Raw genomic sequence first — 25,586 nt, 5'->3', positions numbered from 1 at the left:
TCTTCTTTTACATTATTATAATTATATACGCCCTTTTTTAAATGCTTTTCAGATAAGACAACAAGCTAGTTCACGTACTGGGTGTCTGACTTTTCTTTTAAAAGGACACTTTAAAGTCTCTTCATTTAGAAAACTATGTAAAGGAGCTAGTTCAAACTAAAGCCGATCTTCTCCTGGAGTCTGGTATATTATAATTCTAGTATCTACGTTTATAATAAACAATCAATTGATATAACTATACGAGGTTCATCACCCACAAATCAACATGTATCCCTGTGTTGCGATATCTGAATAAGATTTCCATTTCAATTATACGTAAATAAAAATCGTCGAAAGCTCAACAGAATATAATTCCAGAAACAATACGTTCTCTCAGGTTAGGTTTCAGTTGCGGAACCGAACGTAATAGGGTCAGAGTACATAAAAAGTTGCACTGCGTCATAGCTGTGACGTCACTCAGCTGGCGAACTGCATTCATTCTGTGCTTGTTCTGCTGAATATTATTTGATTTAAAATATCACAGTGTATTTTATGCCAGCTCGACACAGCTTCGCGTGCCTGGATTTGATTCAAGTTTCACCAGGTACATCGATCTAAAAGAATACATTTAAAACGATGGCCTTGTTTTGATAGAATATCGCTTAATGTTACATTTAAACAGGATTATATTATACATTTGTGACTAGTTGATATTACGAATGACATATTTTATAAATCTTAATGATACTTCCTGACATACTTTTTAATTTTATCATAGTTTTGATGTGTTCCTAAATAGTTATTATCATCAATTGTTGTTTACCAAATCTGATGTGGATCCACAAGTATACTCAGACGTACGACTGTTCTGGTAAATAATCTAGACAGTTTTTTATATGCATCTGTCATCTATACAATTATAATTATCATTTTTTTCTTGATGTAAAACGCAGATCGAAATTTTAATTTATTTAGGTTTCCCATTAAGTGTGAACATTTTTAATTCGAGATATAAAAGTGGTACTTCAACACCCTAAATCTTTTTTCAACCAAATATTTTAGCTGAACGTGTTGAAATTAAAAAAAATATTTTAGTGCTCACGAGTCAATTACATTTTAACAAAAATATTAACAGTAGATTTATACAATTTTAATCGAGGTAATTCTATGATCCCTCTGAAAAGTATTTTAAAGAGAAATCTCTTTTGCTTTTATACGTAAAATATGTATATACAACGTAGAATAGAATAGAATATAAAATATGGAAACCGATTACATCATTAAAAATCTTTAGCTTTTATAAAAATATAATAAGATTATAAAAAGTTTAATAGACGAGAATATTTGCCGTCAGTGACGCGGTTTAGACCTTCACACTAATGGAAAGAAATATCACTCAATTATACATTATAAGTATATTAATTAATATATCCACACATATAACAGCTATTAGCTTCAAATATCACGCAAATAATTGTATTCTACGAATAATTTTAACAAAAGTGTTTAATTTCAACCGCGTTAAACACTTTGTAAATCTGTTTAACGAGATGTTTCATATAACTAAGCACATTTAATGTCACGTTTTAAAACTGAAGCTGAAAAAGCAACACTTTTAAAAACGCTTGCAGCTGTTAAAAGGAAATACTTTAAGAGGTAAATCTTAACAGGGTTTACGGAACACTCTCACCGCACACAGACACATAAATTTATTCTAATTTATTCTGTGTGTTGCCAAAATTTTCTTAATTAGTTTCTAAGAGTAATACGCTTTGATATACGTTCTTCTATTGTATCGTTATTTCATATAATTCACATTGCATCAAACGTTAATGATGTCAAGTTAATACTACGCTCCCATCGATGTAGAGCAGGCTAGCAATGTTAATTTTAAATAAAACCAACCAAACAGTATAACTAAATGGTAACCACCATTAACCCGTAACGGCGTCCGTATAATTTAAACACTTATATAATCTGTGGGATAAACAGACTCGATAAACAAATTAGCGGGACATTATAAGGTTTTCATTGCAGTCATTAAAGGCGTAGTTAACATACTTTATAATAGCCGAGATGGCCCGAACAAAGCGGCCATCCCTGAGGAATTTACATCTAGCCACATAAAATTTTAGCACTAATAAACAAGCTAGAATAAGCTGGGAAACTTTTATCTAGCAGCGTTTTATTTATTCCCGCCGAAACAGTATTTCGTTTATCTATTTCCTCCAGCATTAAACCACATAAATTCTTACCCTCTCAAGACTTTTACCTCTCGAGTGAGATTTATAAAACAAGCAAAAGTAATTAAAAATAAAAATTAATTTAGAATATTCTTCTGCTTTTTCGTCCGTATTTAATATTACCATACCTTTTAATGTACGTAATTCTTACTAAAATATTTAAGAAATTTTATCTCAAATTCCATTTTACGTAAAACTAGATTACTCTAACTCTAAACATTTCTATTTATAATCGGATATGTCAAAACTATTTCTGAGCCGTTTCAAGCGAACCTGCATTATGTGAAATCGCTAACATTTACAAAATATATTTTTAAAACGATTTCATAGCTGCATTCGTAAGGGATACATTATATTCTGATTGTTGGAGATCTGCGTTTCATTTTATTTGAGATGGAATAGGCAAGATGAAGGATCGGAACGCTTCGTGCATTTTGACTTACTTTTTATTTTATCGGTTTTCCTTTTTACTTTTGATGTAATTCTTAAAATATATATTGTGATATATCAGAATAATTCTATATGTTGTAAAACCTAATTTATCAATAGAAAAAAGTTCAATAATTATCATAATACCCTGTCAATTTATATTAATAACCTGAAAGATAGTTTGATGTTAATGTTAATAGATATATGTATATTTTCTGTTATTTTCCCTAATCCAACAAAACAAATATAAAGATTTTTAAATTGAACCCCCAGCCAGATATGCAAATGAGACGTCAAATTTTTATCACTTAACATAATCTGTGCTCTCGGCTGTGAGCACGTACAGATATCTACCGAATTTTTTCTAAATTTATTTTATAATACACATGAAGTATTCGGTTTAAAAATTCATTTTAAATTAGTTAGGTCAAGTACAAATGTAATGTTCTGTCTCGATTTGACATTTACTTAAATGTGTTTAAAAATATAACCTGATATTATTAAATTTTCTAAATAAGTTATAAGTGTTGGAAATTGAAGGCTGGACTACTTATAAAAAGTAATATTTTAGTGAAATCTTACAATTAGATTTTTATTTCGTGTTTTTTATAATAAAACAATTCGTATCTACAAAACTATTTAATCAGAAAATCTGTAGTAAAACGTATTTCTTTAATAAAAAATAATCATGTATTTTTTCCGCAACTCAGAGCCTTTATTGTGTCATTATTTTTTATTTTTTCAAACTTTCACAAAACAAGCGACCCTTGTTATAGACATAGAAGTAGCGGATGTCATTGACCTCATTTCAGACCATCACTGAAACTTCAACTATTTGTTCCTCGCGATGAAAAAAAACACAGCTGCAGCTTCATTAACGTTAATACCTCAAGACAAATCTCGATTCAAAGGAAACCTTCTCGCTCCCGAAATTAAAATCTAGCAAAAGACCATGTGTGCCAAAAGTTATGTATATGTCTTACAATTTTAGCGTACATCTCAACAAGACGATAAATTCTAAGCAATGTATATAGAGCATGTCATTTGAATTCAGTATGCCGCCTAATTTTAACGAGCAGACGTAGTCGTCGGTTTGGTCCACATCAGCTATTATAATTAAAGAGCATTTTATCCGCTAACTTCTCCCAATGTTTAAGATAGTTAAATAAACCAGCGGTTCATATCCGGCGTCACCTGTCCTACATCATCAGTTCTGATCGATCAGCATCTGACACAGATACTAACCGAAAGCACAAGGAGCCGTCAAAGGGCGAGGGTCCACAACACAACACTCACACAGCGCGTCGATGCCGCTTGCGCGTGCTCGTGACGCGCACCATGGCCGTGCTCGCTCGCCAGCTATCGACCGTGCGCCGGCCCGCGCCGCCCAGCGACTGACGCGCGAGTCATGCGCGCGCACCGCACGCCCGCACGACCCCACCGACCCCCTCCAACCCCTCTGGCACCCCCGCCCCGGGTGAGCCCCGACGCCGAGCAAACAGCCTCCTAACTTTCAAAGCCTTTCAAACCTTTTTTGATAAACACTAACCAGAGAAAATATCGCTTAATACTAACCTAACCCCTGAATGACCGATCCGGTCTAATCCGTGCAACACAGCCTGTGATGATTTATGATAACTAAGTCATTTTAATTGTTGGGCTGTATGTAGATTGTAAACAGGGAGCAGAGGCAGCAAATTTTCCGTTACATTGTCACGTGAGGTCCGGAAGCCCGACTCTCTCGTGTTTATTTTCGGCAGCGGGCGCGGGCCGCCGGTCACCATGGCAACGCACCCCGACCTCTCCCGACGACGCCCGATCCCTGAAAAACCTGGCCGATTTTGGGAGAAGTCTTGACAGATTACCTGAACCCGTGATGCTATGCAAGCCTTAATTATTCAAGTTGCGTTCTGAGCGCTCTGTACACATCATATACGAATGATATTCAGATTTCGCTGAGTCTACTTCTCGTTTGAAAGTCTCTGTGTAACCTGATATTACAAATAACACTATATTAAAATGAACAATAAGGTATGAAACATGGCCGTTAGTTCAAATACACGGTGCTACAATGCTGTAGAAGCGTAGATACGTCGTAGATGCCAGCTACGATGAATTTTATTCATATACAAAGCGACTCAGGAACAATACTTTTAAATTAATTTTGCGACAACGTAACTACTTTAGAAGCAAAATCATTTAACATTTTATAAATAGCGAGTTACAGAGCACTTACTATTTACGGAGCACATTCGCTGTGCATATATTAAAAGCATCACGAGTTCTCAACATACGTGTAATACTTTAAAAATAATTCAGGCCTAAACTAATTTGTAGACCGTATTGTTCTTTAAATACGATTGTACTTAAAGACTCAAAATAAATTAAATTTCAATCGGTATGGTAAAACTTGAAAGAGAATCTAATAGTAAATGTTTATTTGCAGTATTCAAAACCTCTAACAGAGTCGATACCTACGGCAATTCGTATGGGCTGGCTATTACCAAAGTAGTTCTACCTTCTCACAGCAGTTTACATTAAGTAGCTGGAACAGCTGTGTTTCTTTTAGTGAGTGAGAGCTCAAAATCCTTACCTTCAATCCAAACAATATTCCTTTCCTCATCCGACCTAAATCATAAATAACAATAACAAGCAATAACAAGCAACAACAACAGTGGATATAAGGATTTTTTTGTGCGTAATTTATTTTTATTAAAGGTAGAATTTATTTATTAATCGTAGAATGCGACTCCTAATTGACAGTGTAGTTAGCAGTCTTCGATTTTTGTCAAGGCTACTGCAAATCAAATATTTTAAAGACAACTTCAAAACGTCTGTTACGAGCTTTACCTTTCGAGAATATTTTGCTTTGCTCGCCATCCAACGTTTTAGTATTTTGATGTGCCTTGTCTAAATCTCTGCTGGAGAAACTTATAAACTGATCACGGCTTAACAAATTAATAAACACTAAATTACTATTCACAAATATATATTTATCTTGCGTGGCTTTATAACTTATCTATTGTTCAATGTAAGAACTGTAATCATTAAGGAATAGACTATTCCTATATAAAATGAAAACAACCTGAGAGTATTATAAAATTGTGTTTGTTAATTTATTTAAACGAAACACAAATAAAATTGAAGGTTTTAATGATATTAAGTTTAATATTTGATATTTTTACACAGTTTTGCCGCTAGTGTCTTTGTATATATACATATAAAGCAAAAAATTCCTTCTTTTTCTTTCGATGAAGTATTCGTTTATATAAATCGCTCTGTTGCTGTTGGCGATATTTTGAATTCATTTCAAGCATTTGAGAGTTTCAGATTCGAAGTTAATCGTAAAATTAATTACAAAAAATGAAATCTATTCCTATAGAAATAGTAATATTACAAAGCTATTAGTTTAAGATCCTGGGGCTGCTAAACCTTACTTATTTCCTGATGGACAAAACATATATAATATGTTAGGTATTAGGGTGTACAGTAGACCTACACACATATCTGGTAACTTATACCAACGGTCAATTCTGAGGAACCAGGTGCTAGAAGTAAATAAAAATTATACTCGCTTTACTTCTAATCTAAGATCTGGTTTTTATGTATGTTGTAGAAAATATTGTAAACAGTTTGAAATTAATACTGACAGACATCTTCTGTTGGCAGATTTTTTTTGCCAGACGCTTTAAATATCGACAGCAAAAATATTTACATAATTCTGCGATCGTTTGGACAATTGGATGATAAAAAATCATTTAATTATTATTAAATAACTATAACTAAACTATTGTAAATGTTTTGTCCATCAGAAAACAAGCAAGGTCTAAGAGCCCTCGGATCTTGCCCGATTTCGATATTTAGACGCCAAATGATTATTACACTGGACGGTACCAATGGGACCTTACCAATAAGTTAGTACACCGCATGTGAATTTTACATCTCAGTTTATGAATCATTTTAACGAACCACTGAAAAATCGCAGAGTTAAAGTTACGTACTTAAAAATCTTATCGAATAAAAATAATATGGTATTAAGTTGAAACAGATCTCGTTAAGTCTACCTAGCTTTTGAGAACCTAAGTTTTGGATAAATTTCTAATTTGTAGGTCAATAAAATTCTTTGTAAAAACATAATAATAATGAAAGATTTGTAAACAAATATATAAAAGATAGATTTAACTTCACATTGTATCGATTGTGTTTTAAAAATTTATTTATTTTTAAATTCCAGTACGATACACCTCGTGTCTTCCGTCTTTGTTTTTGATTAAGAATGATTGAATATTATTTAATATATTAACTTAACTCTAAGTAAGAGCAACTCGTCCGTGTCCGTAGTCAAAAAATAAGATAGTGAAAGGACGTGAGCAAAATGTTTTAGTTATTTTCATAGACTTATCTATTAGCGTGATGCGGCCGAAAGAAGCTCATTTTTCATTTAACAAAATAAACCCGGCGACATATGCGGAGTTGATGTTATTACTGTCTGGCTACTTATACGTAATAGTTTGAATTATAATCAGGAAAACAGAAAGATACAAATCTGTAAAACTAGGTGTAAAGGTAACTGAGTGTGTAACTCAAATTTTTAGTCTCCATATGGCTTATATTAATATTTTTAACTTGAATCTTCCACACGTTTCAAAAGTTTGAATTGTTAAACGGCAGAATTTTTAAATCTGTTTTTCATTTTATATTTCTATTTCCTTTACAAGTTTTAAAACATTTTAGTATTTAAGCTGATCCTTGACTGGCCCTTTACGAGTATTTCTTATGAGAGCCTTCTTTCTGCTGTGGCATTGTAGATTAATATATTTACAATAGTGGTCACAAAGCAAACTTCTTGCCACATTCATAGTACGTAGCCATTGCTAAGGTTGTCACTGCGACAGCAATTCAATTGCACCAACCCCGGAGAAATGAGATCATTTTTAGAACTGAAAATAAAAACGATCAACAACGAGTATGCCAAACAAAAGGATGAATGCTTTTCACTTTTATATAAAGACAAACGAGTCGAAAATATTAAACTGTTGCTTAATTTTTTATAAAGAAATATAAATACTCGCAGAATTAAAAATAACAAAAAGAAAAACGTATTCAAGGGGTGGGAACTTGTCATAAATAATTTTTAACGCTTTTTGAGATGTCCCAATACCAGAAACAGGTCTTGTTCTTTTCTCTTTCATTGGTTCTCAAGGGTTATTTCTGCTCTAAACTATTGAGGAGCCAAAGTTTAGGGATGAACTGCCTGGCAATATGTCGAGCGATGCAATGTTAGAATGTATGTGTATCATGTGAACAGTTACTCGGAACACCTCCCGTTATATAGGGGATATAATACATACAGGAAGGCAACATTTCTCCTGAAAAGAAGTCTCTTTCTCCAAGTTGGTATCAGGGTACACCAGCCCAGAGAGTAGAAAAGGACTTCACCTGATTGCACAACTTATCTCTTGCTTGGTTTAAATCGGATCAAGATGTCTCGACTCAACTCTTGGCACAAAGACACAGAGAGACTTAGACACAAGTTGTTCGCGACTTTCTTTCACGATATGAAGAGACAATATACAACAAAATATCCCAGATATGTAGGAGAAACAGTATCTTGAAATTCTTTTGTTACCACTATTTAAGTCCATGCTTTCGTAACAACTGCCTTCAAAAACAGCCTTTATACTTGTGCTGAAAAGATAACGATAATTTTTGCTAAATAATCTGGCCAATCTGTGTGATGGTAGCTGTAATAGAAAGCCCTATTGCCATGTCAAATCAAGACTACCGAAAACCAGCCTTAACACTCACTGGCTCTGCCGGTTGTGAGTTTCATACAATAGGTCACTAGGGAAGCAACCGTGCCGAAGGCCGCTTTAAAATTCGCTTAACAAAATTTCTAAGTATCTCAGGAGCGTCGTCTTAATCACAGAATCGCCTTAGAGAGAAGGGAGGCTGTAGTTATAGACTTGTAATTTGATGCATCTGATCTAGTACTCTATCTAGAAATACGAAACTTTGGGGATTTTCTACGAAAACGGAACCTCTGGTAAGTAATTGAAAAGACAGGTTACAACTCCGAACCACACATTTTAAGCACTGCTACTGATATGGCGTTAATCTTGAATTATAGACATTTAGGGAAATCACCTCTCGCCGGCATCTCTTTTCGATACTATTATATTAGGCATAGAATATTAACACCATGAGATTGTTGGAGATGAGGAGGTTGAGTCTGCGGGCATGCATTGATCATCAAAAAGCTGACCGTACCTCACCAGCATCGCAAGAACCATTTGAATCCACCCACAGATGAGCGACAACCTCCAGTAAAACCGTATGTGAAGAGAGTTACTGGCAGAATAATTAACATCTTGAAAAAGGTTTCTAACAAGACTATATAACCGATATAAGAAAGTGTAACTTTTCTTGAAACCAATTAATAGTACAATTCCTTTACAACCAAATAGACGAAGTCAGCCATTACATCAAACCAGACAAACACAACAAGTGTTGAGTTGATCTGGTTTGTCTGATTAATCCGCGAAACCAATGAAATTTAAAAACATTCTAATTTCAATAGAGAAGATTGGTGGCAATTATTTAACACCAGGAATCCCACGATCGAAACTATGAAATCCCATGGCCGTGACCACATTGCCAAACCTCAAAATTCAGTTAGTTTCATTCTGCGCTTATCCAGGGCAGTACGAAAGAAAATAAAGATATTATCTCTGTAGATGATAAATAACGACACTAACGGAAATACACCTTCAGCTTATTACTACCGTAAACTGACCGTAATCACGGCTACTGTAAAGTAACTAATAAAATGTAAAATAAATAAACAAGTGGGCGTATTATATACTAAAACCATAGTTTGAAGTAAATAATATGTGGAAAATATATTAAAACTATATGGTGTGTTCACGAGTTATCCATCTTTTAATATTTGTAAATTAATTTGCCCCACCTCGCCCAACTGGCTACTGGTGACCTCCGAATAATATCAGCAATATTGGCTAAACAAGAATATTTCAAAAAATGGATAATGGAATAGCAGACTAAAATTTTATTTTAAAGAATGAGTTGTTTCCGAGAAGGGTCAGGCTAAAATTAAGTTTTTTACTGTCAAAATAAAATCAATGATATTTTTTCTAATTAAGTGCTCATCTTTTAAATTATTTTAAAATGACACCTTCAATTAGTAATCAAGTGCCACTCACTAGCTAAGTAAAGTCGGCCCAGTTTAATATGTAAAGACGTCCTTTGACATCCTGTCGGGGAGTAGTTACGAATGCTTACGCGATACCGGCCCCTCTGACACATGGGTACATGAGGAACACGGGTCGGTTTTTAGTCATTAAGAGTCTGACAGTCCCCTTCGTCCTTCCCTGAGGGCAGCGGGGCTCCGTGAGGATTTTCCAATAACAATAAAAAAAAAAGAAAGAAGAGAAATCCTTAGAAGTCAGAAATTACTATGTAACAATCATGTGGAGCTTAACATGTGAGAAAAATTTAAAAAATATTGGATGCGAATAATTTATTAAAATGAAATAAGCTGCAAGTAAACGTCTTATTGAAGAAAACCAGACAACTAAATTGAACAATATTATATGCCGAAAGAAAAATAAGTGGTTAGATATGTGCCTCGCAAAACGGAACAAGTAAAATCCTTAAGTTTGGTTTCCGAACGAATAAAATATGAAAGATGTCAACAAGTCAACAACGATGTCATAAAACTGACTTTGAGGTTACTTATAAGCTGCTCTTATGTTTTGAAAATGTCTCTTATATAAAAACATTTGATTGTTTTTGAATTAATTCAAGCACCTAACCGAATTTATCGCAATAATGTCTCTATTACGAGCTGGTTTAAATAAACTGACTGGTATATTTCGTAATCAAGGTGAGCTCTTATTAAAATAACTCGAATCAGTTAAAATACACCTTTTACATAAAATATTTGTTTCAGGTGGAATTCTATCAAGGCTGCTGTCACAAGATGCAAGTCCAAGTGTCGTTAAAGAAACAAAAGAAGTCATAACCACCTGCAATAAATTGATAGAGGATAGAGCATCCCGAAACTTCGCAATAGTTCATCTACTGGGTAAACAGTGGCGTGTGACCGACGGAGACTTACTTGTCGTCGAAGGACACTGGCCACCCAATATAGGGGATAAAATAAGATTAGACAAAGTTCTACTGGCAGCTACAAAGGACTTCTCACTCATTGGGCGTCCTCTTGTCCAACCGGGCTTGGTCAATGTGACAGCTACAGTCATATCAAAGGGGCTCTCACACACAAAAACACATTTCAAGAAGAAGAGGAGGAAGCAGTATATGAAGATCCACTTCCAAAGATTACCGCAGACCATGTTAAGAATAAATACCGTAGAAATAGCAAACAGAATCAACGAAGCCCCCAAAAATGTGTACGAGTAATAAAGTTGTTACAATGAATGTGTGTAGTTAAAATATAATGTATTGATATTCATTAGTTTTTTATTAAACATCACAAATAAGCAGACATAAATCGGTAACGTTTTTAATCCTGATGCTAGATTTGCTAAAATATATCTAAGGTACCATTATTATTGAACATTCTTAAAAATAAATAAATTTGCTTTGAATATTGTTTAAAACACATTTTATCTGTCAGCTAGGAAACTTTACATTATCACAGTATTCATCGAATGCCTGTTTGTGGTCATCCTTCAAGAATCTCTTCATGCCTTTAAATAAATAAAACAATCTTGAATTTTCTAATAACTCTGAGAGCATTTTTAAAAATACATCGTAATCACCTTCCTTCTTGTAAGTTGAGATTGACAATTGAAATTTTTTATATTCGTCTGGTTCTAGCAAAGTTTTGATTTCCTTAACGAAATCGATTAACGATGTTGGAGCCATTCTTTCTTTGGGCGTCTCTGACGTTCCTCCATTATAGAGATTTTCTTCAAAACCAAATGATTTGATCTTCAATTTTTCTTCTTCGATGCTGCGAGGATGGGGATATCTTGTGAAGGTCTCTTAGTAATAGTAACGAGAGACTCTGAAGTCCCCCGAGTGGAACTGCTGCTATCTAAAGCACTGAATAAATCCTTGGTGGCTTTAGGTTTAAACTCGTTAACATATGTTGAAGCTTGGGCGTTCTTATAAAAATCTATTGAAAAATCTGCATACACCTCGTTAGAATTGGGATACTGACTGACTGTGTTTATTGTTTTAGCTTTATTTACGGTTCTAGAGTTGGTTACAGGAAATGATACACCAGTTAAACTCGGAGCACCGGACTCTTTGAAGTTAGTGTTAGACTCGTGAGGAAGTAATGGTTTCAGTTTAGGTGTGGGTAAAGAGGTTTCAGCATTTTTAAAAAATCTGCAGATCTCGCTCACAGTCAACCCAAACTTATTTGACACCACAATATGGTCTCGGAGCCAAGCCGATAATTGATTTTTTAATTTAGGGTTGTTAAATCTGGTGTCACATAATAGAATTGCGCCATAATCATTTTGGTGTCTGATGACTCTACCAATAGCTTGGTTCACAGCTCTGCTTGCCTCCAATGAGTACCACTCGTCACCAGATAAGTATTCTTTTTGATTGACTCTAAGTTCTTCCAAATATTTCTTCTTCAATATTATTCTGGGATCTTTAAGCGGAGGAAAAGGTAATCCCGTAATAATAACTGCTCTCCCGTTCATATCAGCAAAGTCCAGACCTTCAGATACTTTCCCTCTACAAACTGCCATAAAGCATGCGCCTCTACTATTAGGATCCCTTATTTTACTGTAGTAGTCATTGATAATGCTATTGAATGTGTCCTTTCTTTGTGGCTCAACAAATATTGGTTTTATACTATTTATGCTTGACCAGATGCCTTCAGCCTGCCACATTTCTTGACACTTTGTCATGATGGGGTAAGACGGAAAGAAAACCAATAATCCATCAGGTATAACTCGAGAGAAGCTAAGTATGGTTCTTCCCAAAGATGAAATATACTTGGGATTATTCCTGTTCTGATAATTGGAGTTTAATGTTTCAGAATCTGGCCCCTGACCAATGATTTTCACATGTATTTGATTGGACTTCACTATATGTGGGTTCTCTAACTGAACTCCTATGGGGATACCCAGTTCAGATATAAGAGGTTTCAGTGGAGCTAAAGTACCGCTTGTTAATATAATACTTCTAACATTTTGTTCCAATAACTGCTTCATTCCAAATCCTGGACTGAAACACCAGTAACTCAAAACTCTCTCAGCGGATTTCGTATTGGAGGCTTTAAGAGCACCCCAGCTATCTGTTTTCTTATTATTTTTCTTATCTTCCACCTGGACATGGACCTTGTAGCAAAGCTTGACTCTCTCTTTATAAGCTACTGTAGTTCCACTGAAGACCACATTTAACAGATCAACAATCTTTTGTAATCCCACACCTTTCCTTGTAAATGGTGAGGAGCTAGCCGTTGAAAGATACTGAATTAAATTTTCTATTAAACCTATAACTGACATTTGATTTCTGTCCGTGATCTCAGCTTTAGATAGAAGCTCAAAGATATACCCTCCAGGAAATGTAGACCCTTCGGAACCCACTTGGATTTCATCCACAGCTTTCTCGAATGCCAACATCATTTCTTTTAGTGTACACAAATCATCACATGTGAAATCCTTTGGTTGGTTTGGATCCAGTGTAACGTCTAAATCCTCTCCATCGGCAAATGACTTCATTATGTAAGTGATTTCGTCTATACACAAAGCAACATCTGTAGTTCTAATTTGTAGTGAAGCAGACTCCTCACACATTTTCTCTACATTATGAGCTTCATCCAGTATAATTATATTGTTCATGAGCTCTACTCCATTTGCCCGTCTAGATTTTGGATCTAATAAATAGTTATATGGCATGAATATTATATCAGCGTCTTGTTTGAGTTCCTTGGACAAATAATATGGGCAGCATTTTAATTTCTTACCGACACTAACTAAATCCTCTATATCTAAGATATCATCACCCTTCACAGATCTGTCATCCTTTTTTGATTCAACATTGTTGTAGAAGTGACAAGTCCTGGACTTTACTTTCAGCTGGCACATGTGAACTTTATTCATATTATTTGTTTCCTTTGATACTTCTGGGTGAATACACATCTGGTCTCTCGAGCCCAAAACTGCTGCTTTTACATGCCGATAACTGGATCTTTTCAATTCCTGCATAGCTTGCGTCAGTTGTGAATGCGTACGAGAGGAATATATAATCTTTGGCATACCCCATGATGTGTTATCCTTAGATTTTCCTGCGTTACTTTTCAGATTGTCTCGCAATGCATTGCTATATCCACTGTGTTCAGAAAAGTTACCGAGTTGTGCATTCATTTGTAATTGTGCTTTTTTCACCAACAGCCAAGCTAACGAGGAACATAAAAGGCTGAGAGTTTTTCCTGTTCCCGTCGGTGATTCCAGTACTGCATTTGTGTTATTTTGTAAACTTTCAATAACCTTTTCCATGTAGGATTTTTGAACCTCATAAGGTTCAAAAGGAAAAGTAACCGGTATCCCATAAATCATTATTTCCGACATAATTACTTAATTTATTTGTAAAATGCTACGGGGTAATTGTTAAATAACGTAAAATAATAAAAGACTAAAAAAGGCTTTAAATTTCATAACATTACTCGACATTTAAGCCATCCATTCAATGTCATTCTTTAAACTCCCGCCAAAATAAATGTCAATAGTTTAAATTGCCTAGATAGGTACTCTTAGTATATTTAACTATTAAGTGATATAGTTAATATATAAATATTATTATTATCATTATGTGCATACAATATTTATTATTCCAAAGTATTGATTCAAAATTATTTAATCAATAGCAAATAACATTCAGCCAATAAATATCAAGCAATCATATTATACTCCAATATTCAAAATGGAAGCTGTTTTATTATAATTCCCATTTTCAATTTTAATATTTCTTTTTCTTCTGAAATTAAGTTGAATTAGAAGTTTAGTGCGGTGTAGTTTTATTCAATCACGATACCCGTGAAACTCGTAGCAATTAAAAGAAATTGTCAAAAAATTATTCGCTTTTAATCTTTTACTTAATAAGTAGAATTTACTTTCATGGGAAACAATTTGTCGCTTTCGTGAGGGATTTTCCTGAATAGGGCCATAACTAATTCTACCCCAACAGTTACCCTTACTGCATCAAACGAAGCCTCAGGGGGTTGCTTAAGCATTCGATAAGGAGCTCCGACTAACAAGACTACAGTTACTATATAGACCTATGTGGAGCGAGATAGTGCCCCTATTTCCCGTTCATTGCTACTCTACAGATTAGGTATAAAAGAGGCAGCAGGCATAGTCCGGCTTCCGTCTACCAAGTTTCACCAAAGTGAGCACTTTTCCGATAACCTTATCCGAAAAGGCAGCCTCCCTGATCCGCTTCGAGGCTTCCTTTGTGACCATGACCTGCTCACTGAAGGAGGCTATGGTGACATAGAGGGCCTAGCTACTAATAACGTCCAACAATAGTTCACAAAATTGACTGTCCTACACTATACACTCCTCCGAGGATTGAAAAGCCTCCGACCAAAAACAGTGATGGCATCTAACAGTTACCTCTCTAGAAAAGATCGGGTGCAAGTACCCTCTGAAGAAGTCGTGTCCTGATCAGTATCTGTCAACAGTCAGGTCGCTCGGCTTAAGCAGCTGTTATAAACTAAGCCAATCAGAGCTAAACATAACGACTTTCACGTCAATTCTTTGTCGCAGCAAAATGTAATGTGACATACAATAGACGAAACAGGGAATATAATAAACTTTACTCCTAAATATGCATCTTTATATTATTATGATATTAACGCTGATGCACATTTTTATTTAGCACTAATTTAAGTTATTTAGTATATTTCTTCAATATAGCAATTATATCTATGTAGTTTCGATCCATAATAACTAATTACTAAAGAGGTAATTTACTAAACCTATATATTTTTTTATTAATAGCGTAAAAAGACGTTTTTATTAATATTATTTTTGTTAAAAATTGTACAATAATCAAAATAGTTCAAGATTTTAAGTTATTAAAAGGATATTCTTCCTCAATGGCTGTTTTTAATTAGTTTAAAAGCAGATGCCAGATAGTTTGAACTTTGACAAGATGAATAAATGTGACTTTACCAAATACATAACCTAGAAGTTATAACTTTGAAGTACACTGTCAAATAACAAAAATATGTTGAATTTGTTTTACAATAATATTGAAAAATAACAACATGAAAGTATCTGTAGAGCAAGTTTATACTTCAGTTGCTTGTAACAGAGTTCCAGAGATTGTTGATTGGAATAAGGAAGGGCTTATTGTGTACGGCGCTTCAAATGCTGTTGTTATATACGACACGGTAAATAATATTTCAAATAAAAAAAAAGATCTATAAATAATTATATATCGTGTAGTTAAAGAATTTGTTAAATACTTTCTTGTGATTAAAATGTCTTGTAAATAAAAAACTTACTTGAATAATATTTATTTTATAGAAAATTAAAGGCCAAGACCCTCTTACAGTACTTAGCCATCATCAGTCAAAAGTAAACTCAGTGAAATGGCTGTATAAATCTGGTGGCTCATGTACAGAATTCCTATCATGTTCTGCTGACAAAACCGCTGCAATATGGTCATTAGTGGACGGGGTCTGGAGTATCACAAGCAGTCTCGTCGGTCATAATGATGGTGTAACATGTGTTTATGGAGTTTATGTTGATGAAAATTTAGTGGTATATACCGCCTCCATTGATTCGACTGTGAGAGTTTGGGAGAGAAAAAATGGTAGGTTTTTTGATGTTTCTGTATAGTAATGTAGGTATATCTTATTTCCTCAGAAATTATTTGTTTATCATTTTCAGGTATCACAACATTGAAACAGATAATTTCTTTAAACTCTGGACTATGTCTCACTCTGCATGCACACATTCTGCCAACATGTAATCAACCTCTTTTGTTCTGTGCCCTTGATGACCATAAAGTGCACATATTTGCTGATGACGATGGGTATCATAGAGTCCATGCGCTCGTGGGACACGAGGACTGGGTTCGAGGGCTGGATGTTGTAGATGTAGGTCAGTTATTATTTAATTGTAACCTTAATTACATGGAACATTATAACTAAACTGGCCAACAATAAAGTTGGTTTAACTTCTCGGAAATCTTAAAAATTAAAAAATAATTAGGACATATAATGTTTTACCCTTGACATCAGATGTATATTGATTTTGATTTATTAATTATTGTCAAATTATTATCTGGATTCTTTGGTAAAAAAAATAATAATTAACTTAGTTAAATATTCCTTTTTCTTGTCAATAAAATATCACAAGTAAAGTGTGTAATAAATTTGAATGTCACAATTTATTATGTTTAATTATCTGGGAACGACTTCAGACGAAAGCACAGTAATGTTGGCGTCGGCATCACAAGACACATACATTCGATTGTGGAAAATTGCACAACACAAAGAGACAGTGGCTAGCGGTGTCAGGGTGGAGGAGAAAACGTTCATGGCATACAATCAGGAATGGTCGGTGAAACTGGACGCAGTTCTAGCTGGTCATGAAGGCTGGGTTTACGGTGTTCAATGGGAAAAAAATATAAATGAAGGTATTTAAACTTATTTGATTTAATATAGATTATCTTGTTATAGTTTCGGGTATTAAAACATGAAATGTCATTACTAATATTATTTTTCTTTGTTTTTTTATACTAGGTGTCTCACCAATTCTCATGATTTTTTAAATATACCCTCATAGTAAAAATTTGTCAAAGAATTCGCTCTATGTAAGAGATATAATTATCATTTTCTAGGGTATTTTTTTTTTACATTAATTTCTTAAAGCAGGTTTATATCAGCAGAAGACGTTAGTTAGAAAACTCATGAGCTGAAGGAGGCTGTACGTCCAATGAAACTTATATTGAATTGACAATATTGTGCTCAGTAGTCAGTAGGAAGAATGAGTGACGGAACCTAATGTAATACAGTGGTCCCCTACACTATATGTACTGGACATCATATTATCTAACAACACTGACTGAGCACAACTAATATACAGACTACACAGGCTGTGAATATTGAGTTATCAATAACGTGTTGTAGATGGCGCCACCTACCGTCTGTTGACATCGTCCCTTGATAAGACACTCATCATCTGGCAGCTCTCCGAGGTGTGGGTGGAGAGTGTTCGTGTGGGAGACGTGGGAGGGAACGGACTCGGGTTCTATGGCAGTAGGTTTGGCCGGGACGCCGTACTGGGCCACGGATATAATGGATCACTACATATATGGAGACTGGATAAGGTCACTCATTTGGTATACAATAATATGCACCAATACAGGAGATCAATTTATATAAAATCAATTAAATTTTTAACAAGACAAATTAATTATTAAAATGTTGGAATTCTGTTCCAGGAGAGCAAACAGTGGCAGCCGTCTGTGGTGGTGGGCGGTCACTTCGCTGGCGTGGAAGACATCCGGTGGGAGTCTCGAGGACGGTACCTCGTCAGCGTGGCCCTGGATCAGACCACGAGGTTGCACGCGCCTTGGAGGAGAGCAGACGGTACACCTCATGATGACTCGGACAGCCTCTGTCACTGAAATGCTCTGAAACGCGGAACTTCACATGAAACGTGTTATACTAGCTACCAGTCGCGTTATGAGCAGCTTTCTATATTCTGAAGCAGACTAATTATTTTTCATTTAACAAATTATCACGACCTCAGATCTCAGTGGGCACGATCTATTAAAAACGACAACATCCAAATTTAAAAATGCATTCATCCATCCATTTCCAAAAACCAACCACACTTGGTGGCGCTGAGACCACACCCAGCGATCGAACGTAAATTTACCCAGGTGCCGGAGTGGAGTGGCACGAGATATCCCGGCCCCAGGTGCACGGGTACGACCTGTGCTCGGTGTCGCTGGTGTCGTCGACCCTGGTCTCCGCCGCCGAGGAGAAGGTGCTGCGAGTGTTCGCTCCGCCCCAGAACTTCCTCCACAACTTCCAGAGGATCACTGGAGAGGAGCTGCACTGTACTGAAGGTGTGACCATGGTGATATGTAATTTTTTTAAAGCGGTGTTCTGAAGTTCTAAATGAGTTTTATTCAAGGGTTAGGCTTCATATAATACCGCCTTGCCAGTGAACTGCTTCTACAAGGAGTAATGACCCTTACACCGCCATTGTTATCGTCCGTCCCATTCAAATGATGTGCACGAAGGAAGGGATGTTTGAGTACAGTTTTTCATGGCATATCAATCATATGTTTATATTGATTCCAGTGTGTAACCCCGAGGGGGCGTCGGTGCCGTCCCTGGGGCTCTCCAACAAGGCCGTGTTCAGCGGAGACGCGGCGGGGGACGGGGACGACAGCGACGGGTACTTTGTACCCGTGGAATTGCGCGGTATGATACGCATGCAACACAAATATACAAGTTTTATTTAAATAATATCTGCTTAACTAGCTGTCAGCAGTGATAATATTTTTTTTGGAATAAAAATATTTTTTCGTATCTCACCCATACGAAATTCTAAAGAAATGTACGTTTGGCTGACAGTCATATAATTTCTTTGGGGAGGTTTGTCTCCACCGAGTTAAATATTCATGACTTCAAAGAATGTGACCCTCCAGAGTAACTTTGGTACCTTACAATAAATTCTCTCTATATAAATTTCATCCGAGTTATGTCCTGGTATGCATGATTCATGATCTATTCCAGAGCCACCGACCGAGGAGATTTTAATGCAGAACACTCTGTGGCCGGAGACTCACAAACTGTACGGCCACGGCTACGAGCTGTTCTGTGTGGACTCCAGCCCGGACGGAGACCTGGTCGCCTCCGCCTGCCGCAGCACCACGCAGGAGCACGCGGCCGTCATAGTGTGGTGAAGAAAACTCATTGACTACACAGACTTACAAGACTGCTTTAAAGTATAGACAATCCATTTGGGAATAAGTAATGAGCCACATACACTTGATAAATACTGGCGAAACGTTAACACGCAGACAATAAAATAAATAAACAAACAAACAACGCATATTAACACTAACGAGATATGATTCCAGGGAAACCAAGACCTGGCAGCAGATCCAGAAGTTGGTGTCGCACACGCTGACGGTCACACAGCTGGCCTTCTCACCGGACAGTCGACACCTACTCTCCGTTTCCCGCGACCGAAAGTGGACTTTATACACGAGACGAGAAGGCTCAAACTCCTTCACCGTCGCGGCACACACGGACAAGACAAACGGCGTTCACACCAGAATCATCTGGTGCTGTGCCTGGGCGGTGGCTGGACACGCCTTCGCCACTGGGTCCAGGGAAGGAAAGGTCTGGTAGACGATTACTCTTCAGCGACATACAATATTCAACGTTATGTCCTTGGCGTGAGTACGATAATACATTTATTACTTTGCAGGTCTGCGTTTGGACCAAAACGGAAGTAACGAGCGACTCATCGCTGAGAGACTACGGTTTGTTGGGTGAGAGGCTTTTTAGGTTATTTATTATTGTACGATGAAACTACCCTCACCAGATTCCCCAGCTTCACCTTGAATATGTGACTGTGATAATATTTGCAACGACGTGTAACAAACATATTGTATGTAACGACGAGGAAGCCGTGCTCTGTACGTGTTTTGTTTCAGGTAAGCCACTGGAGGTCCCGAACTCGTCGGTGACCGCTCTGTCGTTCGCCCCCCTCGCTGACGTGCAAGTGGTGGCCGTGGGGACGGACTGCGGCCGGATCAGGATCTACAGCTTCGACCTCGCCTGGAGCTTACTGCACGAAATGAACAACAGGTAAAAGTCAATAAAAGACTAATTGTTCCTTGACGTGTTCAGTTGGTACAAATCTCTTGTTAAATGACTTGTTGGAACATACCCAGTAGAAGGCATTTATATAGTGAGGGTCAACTTCACGTGATAGTCGACGGAGACGCATGCGAAGGTCACAGGAATGAGAAGGACATTGTGATTTATGAGACTAAATTATTACTGAAGCCATGTCCGTGAGCCGTGGCTGACTCCAGACTGGCAGCTTGATATAGATTGATACGTGAAGCACCGTGTTCCATTACAGCTCAGCCCACCATCTCACGGTGAAGAGACTGCTCTTCAAGCCGAGGACATCAGGTGACAAAGAATTGGTGCTGGCGAGTTGTGGGAGCGACAACTTTGTTAGAATAAACACCCTGTATATAGAATATTGATTATATATATAATACTGTCTTCTGTGTTATTAATTCCCGAAGCGTTTTGATGTATAGAGTCACAGTTCAACAAATACCTTATTATTTTAATCTAGTCCGTGTGTAATAGTTCCGTGCATCCCCGTCTCGTATAAACCGCGGAACAGTAACCGTGTTATGAATGTAACATTTGTGACCTCTCGCCTTGACTCGCCTCTCGTTCGTCCATGTTTTGGTTTCCGGGACCATCGAGTCCGCGGTCTGTATAATGTTCTTATAACCTGCAACCTACACACTTAATTGTAAAAATCAATCCGTACTCGGAAATAATCAATCAATACATATTATAAAACAATGTCCCTGTCTCTCTGTCTGTCTGTGTGTTCGCGATAAACGGAAAAACTACTGCATCGATTATCAAACAGTTATCACCACTCTATAGCGTGATTCTCCAGGAAGGGTTTAGTAAGTCTTGTGATATTAATGATATTTGTTGAAGATGTCCATGAGCCGTCTGATTTATGCCTGGTAAACCAAATGATATATGGTGGAATTGTGTATCTTATACAGGTCTACAGAAAAGTCCGCGGTGGCACATCTCTTTACCTTGAGGATAACATACTATATTCATTTTACAACTTTTAAAAACATGGCATCGCTAAAGCGTTTATTGGAAAGCTATTTACATAAATACGGTATTAAGTCTTACCAATGTAAATTTCAAGCCTACATCAGTATCTGGAAATTACCTTTTAAATCATTCAAATCGCGCGTACCATCTGAAAGTTATCATAATATAAGTTTAATAGTTATCAAAATTAAATATATTGTTTGTAGTCCGCGCGACGCCGGGGCTGCTGCCTAGCTTTTTATATTAATGGATAAATCAAACACCAAAAATTGCTTTGCATTTTTGTAATAAACTATACAATCGTCAACAGTCCGTTGTCCCGGAGACAGTCCACAGATACAATAACAATATTTTGGAAGCACCTGGATATACAGTCGTTATAACAGAATGGTAACTCATTAAAAAAAAATAAACAGAATATATAATCTGTAACGTTTAAACGGTAATTATTTTTTAATCTTTGCTTACCGAACTTAACCTAAACCTTAGTATTACCATAAGAAAATATATATTCTTAATGATTAACACTCGTTCGGAAACATGCTTCTTTTTTAAAATGTATAATGCTTCATTTATGTAACACAGTAAATTGTTTTTTTTAATATCTCTTAATAATATCGTGTAATTAACATTAATGTATAATTAATTTAAAGAACATTTATCAACTGCACGGCACCTACATTCTTAATACAAGAATCTTGTCAGTTGATCAAATTGTGCGCAATGTGCAACGTTCATAGAAAAGGTTTTAAAGCCACTTATATAATATTGGTTTCCAGGCTTCTAAAGCCGAGGGATTTATTGTGATAAAATTTTTTTGGTAAATAAATTTTTTTTCATCACATTTCTTTTTGGTCCTCCGTAGGTTTCGCAAGGTTTTAATTTTCGACGCTGATCGCCTTCTTTTGCTTCTTTAATCTGAACGTGTTCATGATCTTCCTGAAGGGTCCAGATTTTTTCTTGCCGTCGTCAGAATCCCTCGAGCCGTTGAGTGACTTCGTCTCGTAGGATGTGGGCGTCTCGTCTGAGAGACGGTGAAGGTTGGTCAAGGAGGATGTCTCCTTCGGAAGTTCCGGTAAAGCCAATGTCTTGATGGCGCCGTTCACCTGGTGCCCGTTGCTGAGACTGTGTGAGGTTTCCGTTATTCTGATATCAGTGTTGGAGGTGGAGTTCGGCATTGTGATCCTGAAATTTTATGAAAATATGACAAATACAATTAAAAGGTCTTATCCCAAACCGGTTCAGTTATTTATACCCATACATAAGGACTTCATGCATCCACGTGGCTGGGTGTGAAAAAACTTAATTCAATATAAAACAACAATTAATACTCAGCACACCATCAAAAGGAAATTATAATCCCGAAAAGCTCTAATAAACATCATATCCACGAGCCCTTTTAATGTTTTTATTAAACATCAATAATATCTAATTTATCGCAAGTCGTTCCCCTACCTCGGTCCATCAAAGATCCGGAGCCGTTGGGACAGTCTCTCCCAGAAGTCGTAGGGGACCCTCGAGTGGGGCGCGTACCTCAGGTTGGTGTAGTAGGCGAGGTGACGCGGCAGGCTGCACTCCCGGTACATCACGGGCACTATCTTCAGCTGCTTCTTGCCTGAAAACGACATTGAAATAATAGAACGAACATACTAGTATATTGTATGATTAAATTAACGCCACTGAGAACCAGCAGGCAGCTGGTGGCGCACTAGAATAGTATGACATCGCCACAGAGTAATATAGGTTTCAGTCATGTAGCTATTACAAGCGGCGGACAGATCTCTCATATTATTTTTGTCTGTACACCGGGTTGAACGAACATTAAATGATTCCTTAATATAAATAAAACTATTGAACGCTAGCCGCTCCATGTCCGAGACGAGGCAACACGCGTTAGACATGTTCATAGTCACTTCAATGTAACTGACTGATAGCGTCCGCCTGCGCCAGGTTCATGTAGAAGGCGATGGCGGGGCTCTGGAGGAAGTCCGGGGAGTACACCAGGACGATGTTCCGACAACGCTCGGCTATCAGGCGGGAGACCGGCTCGAACGGCGTCGCGTGACCCGCTATCAGGTCGTCTTCTGTGCACAGCTGAGGACATAAACCATTCGTGAAGCAGACCCCATCAGAAACGCCTTTAATTTATATTTCACTATTTCGTGCCCTTGTAATAGATTTCATTACCAAAGACTGTTACAGAAAACATCCTACTGTGAAAACGTCAGTATAACATTGATGACTGAATTCAGTACCTTGAAACCGGCCTGTCTCATCCGTCTGAGTAGTTCATCAACGAAGTCTCTGTCTTCCCTAGCAAACAGCACGTACGCATGATACCGCTGCGGGACGCCATACAACCTGTCATCATTCGTGATGAAGTCATCGTCCGCTCCATCCAGGACTATCGCAGGATTACATGCTATCTGATTGTGATTGCCTACGGAGAACGGAATATACACCGGGTTAACGAACTAGTTTTCATTTTAACATATATATTTGCGTAATAAGATTTTGAGCGTGCATTACTAAACTATTCTCCAAAATGAATCATTTTCAACTCTGTATCTCGCTGATAATACTATAATTACTTATCAGGTAGAAAATCTTATTAAAAATTAATATCCATCAATTTATTATCTATTGATGAGAACATCTTTTACTTAGTATCTGAAATTATTGTTTATTAAAAATATTAGTCCGAGATAATCAATATATAAGTTTTATTAATATTCACATAATAGCAAGAACAGAATATCCGATGTCAGAGACTTGTTAAAGAAAGCGGCTTCTTTAATTTATTAAATAAACAAAATGTACTAATATATAATTTTTCACTATATTTTTATATTATCTCGATCTCATGCTGTTGATTAATTAAATTATTGTTGGAATAAAATTATTAGGCAATTATTGTTTCAATATAAGTTTACCGAAATCATTCTGTTCATGAATGGCACAGTTAAGATAGCTTTTTGACCTGGAACACTTAATTTGGGTTTTATTTTGTTATTAGTGACGGCTATAAAAACTAGAAATTTACTACTGATAAATTAATTTTTTATGTTAAACAGTCGTGTTTCATATTAAAAATGACTATTTATTATTTTTTTTGAATTTTGGGAGCAAAATCATGCTTTTTGATGATATTGTACAATACACATAAAGAAATGAACTGAATCTCTCTTAATATGATACCGACCTATAAGTTTATTATCCCTGGCCAATTCCAATATATCATCAGAAACATCAAATCTGTCAAGTATTTGGAGAAAGTCCATGAGTCGACCGAGTGTAGCGGTGCCATCGTTCCTGCTTATCCATATGTTTAAAACTTTGTCCGTCCTGTCCTCGCGATCGTTACATCTTATACTAGCTGCGGCTTCGCTCGATATATTGATAAGTGACGCTAAACCTCTCCAGTCCCTGCAGTAACAAACCACGAATTCATAACATTTAAACATCATCATAAGTCGTCGAGTTCAGAGATTGTCTCAAGTTTAGAGTTTCCTCAGTGTATATGCCTTAAAACTACACTACGTTGATCTTTTTCCGAATACATATATAAAATAATATCAATTTAATATAGAAACAAACATCATTATTATAGTTCGATTCACTTAAATTGTTTACTGTAGTTACGCGGTTATCTATTTGTTTGGGAAAGGATACCTGTGTCGCGATATTTGGTCGTGTCCGACGACTGGCACAATCTTCTTGGCATTTAAACGAGAGGATAAAAGGTTTCGAGATTCACATGAGAGCGCAGACAACGGCACGGCCCTTAAATCACCGACCATATTGTCCGTTTTCCCTCTCTTTTAGGATAATTCACTATTTGTTTTGTTTTGGCACACTTTCATTTCGTAACATTTCTAAGAAACGCCAAAGTAAATTGATCAAGTTCTGTTTGTGTATTCATAAGACAAGTATGAAATAATGTTGTTACATGATTGGGACATATTGTAGAAATGTCTTTGTCCCGTACAGACGATTAATTTGTACTAAGTATTAAAATTTGTACTCTGTGCGTTGTAAAATATATTATTGTATGAAAA

At 36.4% G+C, this 25,586-nt stretch overlaps 5 protein-coding genes across 13 annotated transcripts in view; 2 read left to right on the top strand and 3 right to left on the bottom strand.

The window, feature by feature from the left end:
- Nucleotides 1–4,033, bottom strand: part of LOC116767215 (disintegrin and metalloproteinase domain-containing protein 33) — a 230,798-nt gene extending 226,765 nt beyond the window's left edge. For all 9 annotated transcript variants that reach the window (XM_061527421.1, XM_061527427.1, XM_061527422.1 and 6 more), the window contains exon 1: nt 3,897–4,033. The gene's annotated coding sequence lies outside the window, so the exon portion shown is untranslated. The remainder of the gene's footprint in view (nt 1–3,896) is intronic.
- Nucleotides 4,034–10,385: 6,352 nt separating this feature from the next.
- On the top strand, nt 10,386–11,145 carry LOC116767387 (large ribosomal subunit protein bL21m). Its single transcript, XM_032657682.2, has 2 exons — nt 10,386–10,557; nt 10,624–11,145. Exons 1-2 carry the CDS (start codon nt 10,503–10,505, stop codon nt 11,091–11,093), a joined length of 525 nt encoding a protein of 174 aa, XP_032513573.2. The 5' UTR covers nt 10,386–10,502; the 3' UTR covers nt 11,094–11,145.
- On the bottom strand, nt 11,136–14,343 carry LOC116767650 (regulator of telomere elongation helicase 1 homolog). Its single transcript, XM_032658073.2, is given in 2 exon segments — nt 11,136–11,632; nt 11,635–14,343. Coding segments are annotated over 2 exon segments (2,922 nt in total). The 5' UTR covers nt 14,231–14,343; the 3' UTR covers nt 11,136–11,306.
- Nucleotides 14,344–15,822: 1,479 nt separating this feature from the next.
- On the top strand, nt 15,823–20,937 carry LOC116767276 (elongator complex protein 2). Its single transcript, XM_032657533.2, has 13 exons — nt 15,823–16,056; nt 16,193–16,481; nt 16,559–16,771; nt 17,094–17,309; nt 17,803–18,002; nt 18,117–18,264; nt 18,561–18,749; nt 18,988–19,110; nt 19,426–19,591; nt 19,773–20,037; nt 20,126–20,189; nt 20,355–20,508; nt 20,789–20,937. The coding sequence occupies exons 1-13, from the start codon at nt 15,931–15,933 to the stop codon at nt 20,916–20,918; spliced, it is 2,283 nt and encodes a 760-aa protein (XP_032513424.2). The 5' UTR covers nt 15,823–15,930; the 3' UTR covers nt 20,919–20,937.
- An 860-nt stretch (nt 20,938–21,797) lies between these two features.
- Nucleotides 21,798–25,471, bottom strand: LOC116767277 (myeloid differentiation primary response protein MyD88). The gene is made up of 6 exons (XM_032657534.2): nt 25,201–25,471; nt 24,731–24,954; nt 23,784–23,968; nt 23,457–23,622; nt 22,984–23,143; nt 21,798–22,713 (listed from the first exon to the last, which is right to left on the bottom strand). Exons 1-6 carry the CDS (start codon nt 25,326–25,328, stop codon nt 22,407–22,409), a joined length of 1,170 nt encoding a protein of 389 aa, XP_032513425.1. The 5' UTR covers nt 25,329–25,471; the 3' UTR covers nt 21,798–22,406.
- Nucleotides 25,472–25,586: the final 115 nt, after the last annotated feature.

Source organism: Danaus plexippus (genome assembly GCF_018135715.1).
Source record: "Danaus plexippus chromosome 9 unlocalized genomic scaffold, MEX_DaPlex mxdp_26, whole genome shotgun sequence".
NCBI classification, from domain to species: domain Eukaryota; kingdom Metazoa; phylum Arthropoda; class Insecta; order Lepidoptera; family Nymphalidae; genus Danaus; species Danaus plexippus.
This window is presented reverse-complemented; position numbering and strand designations above follow the sequence as displayed.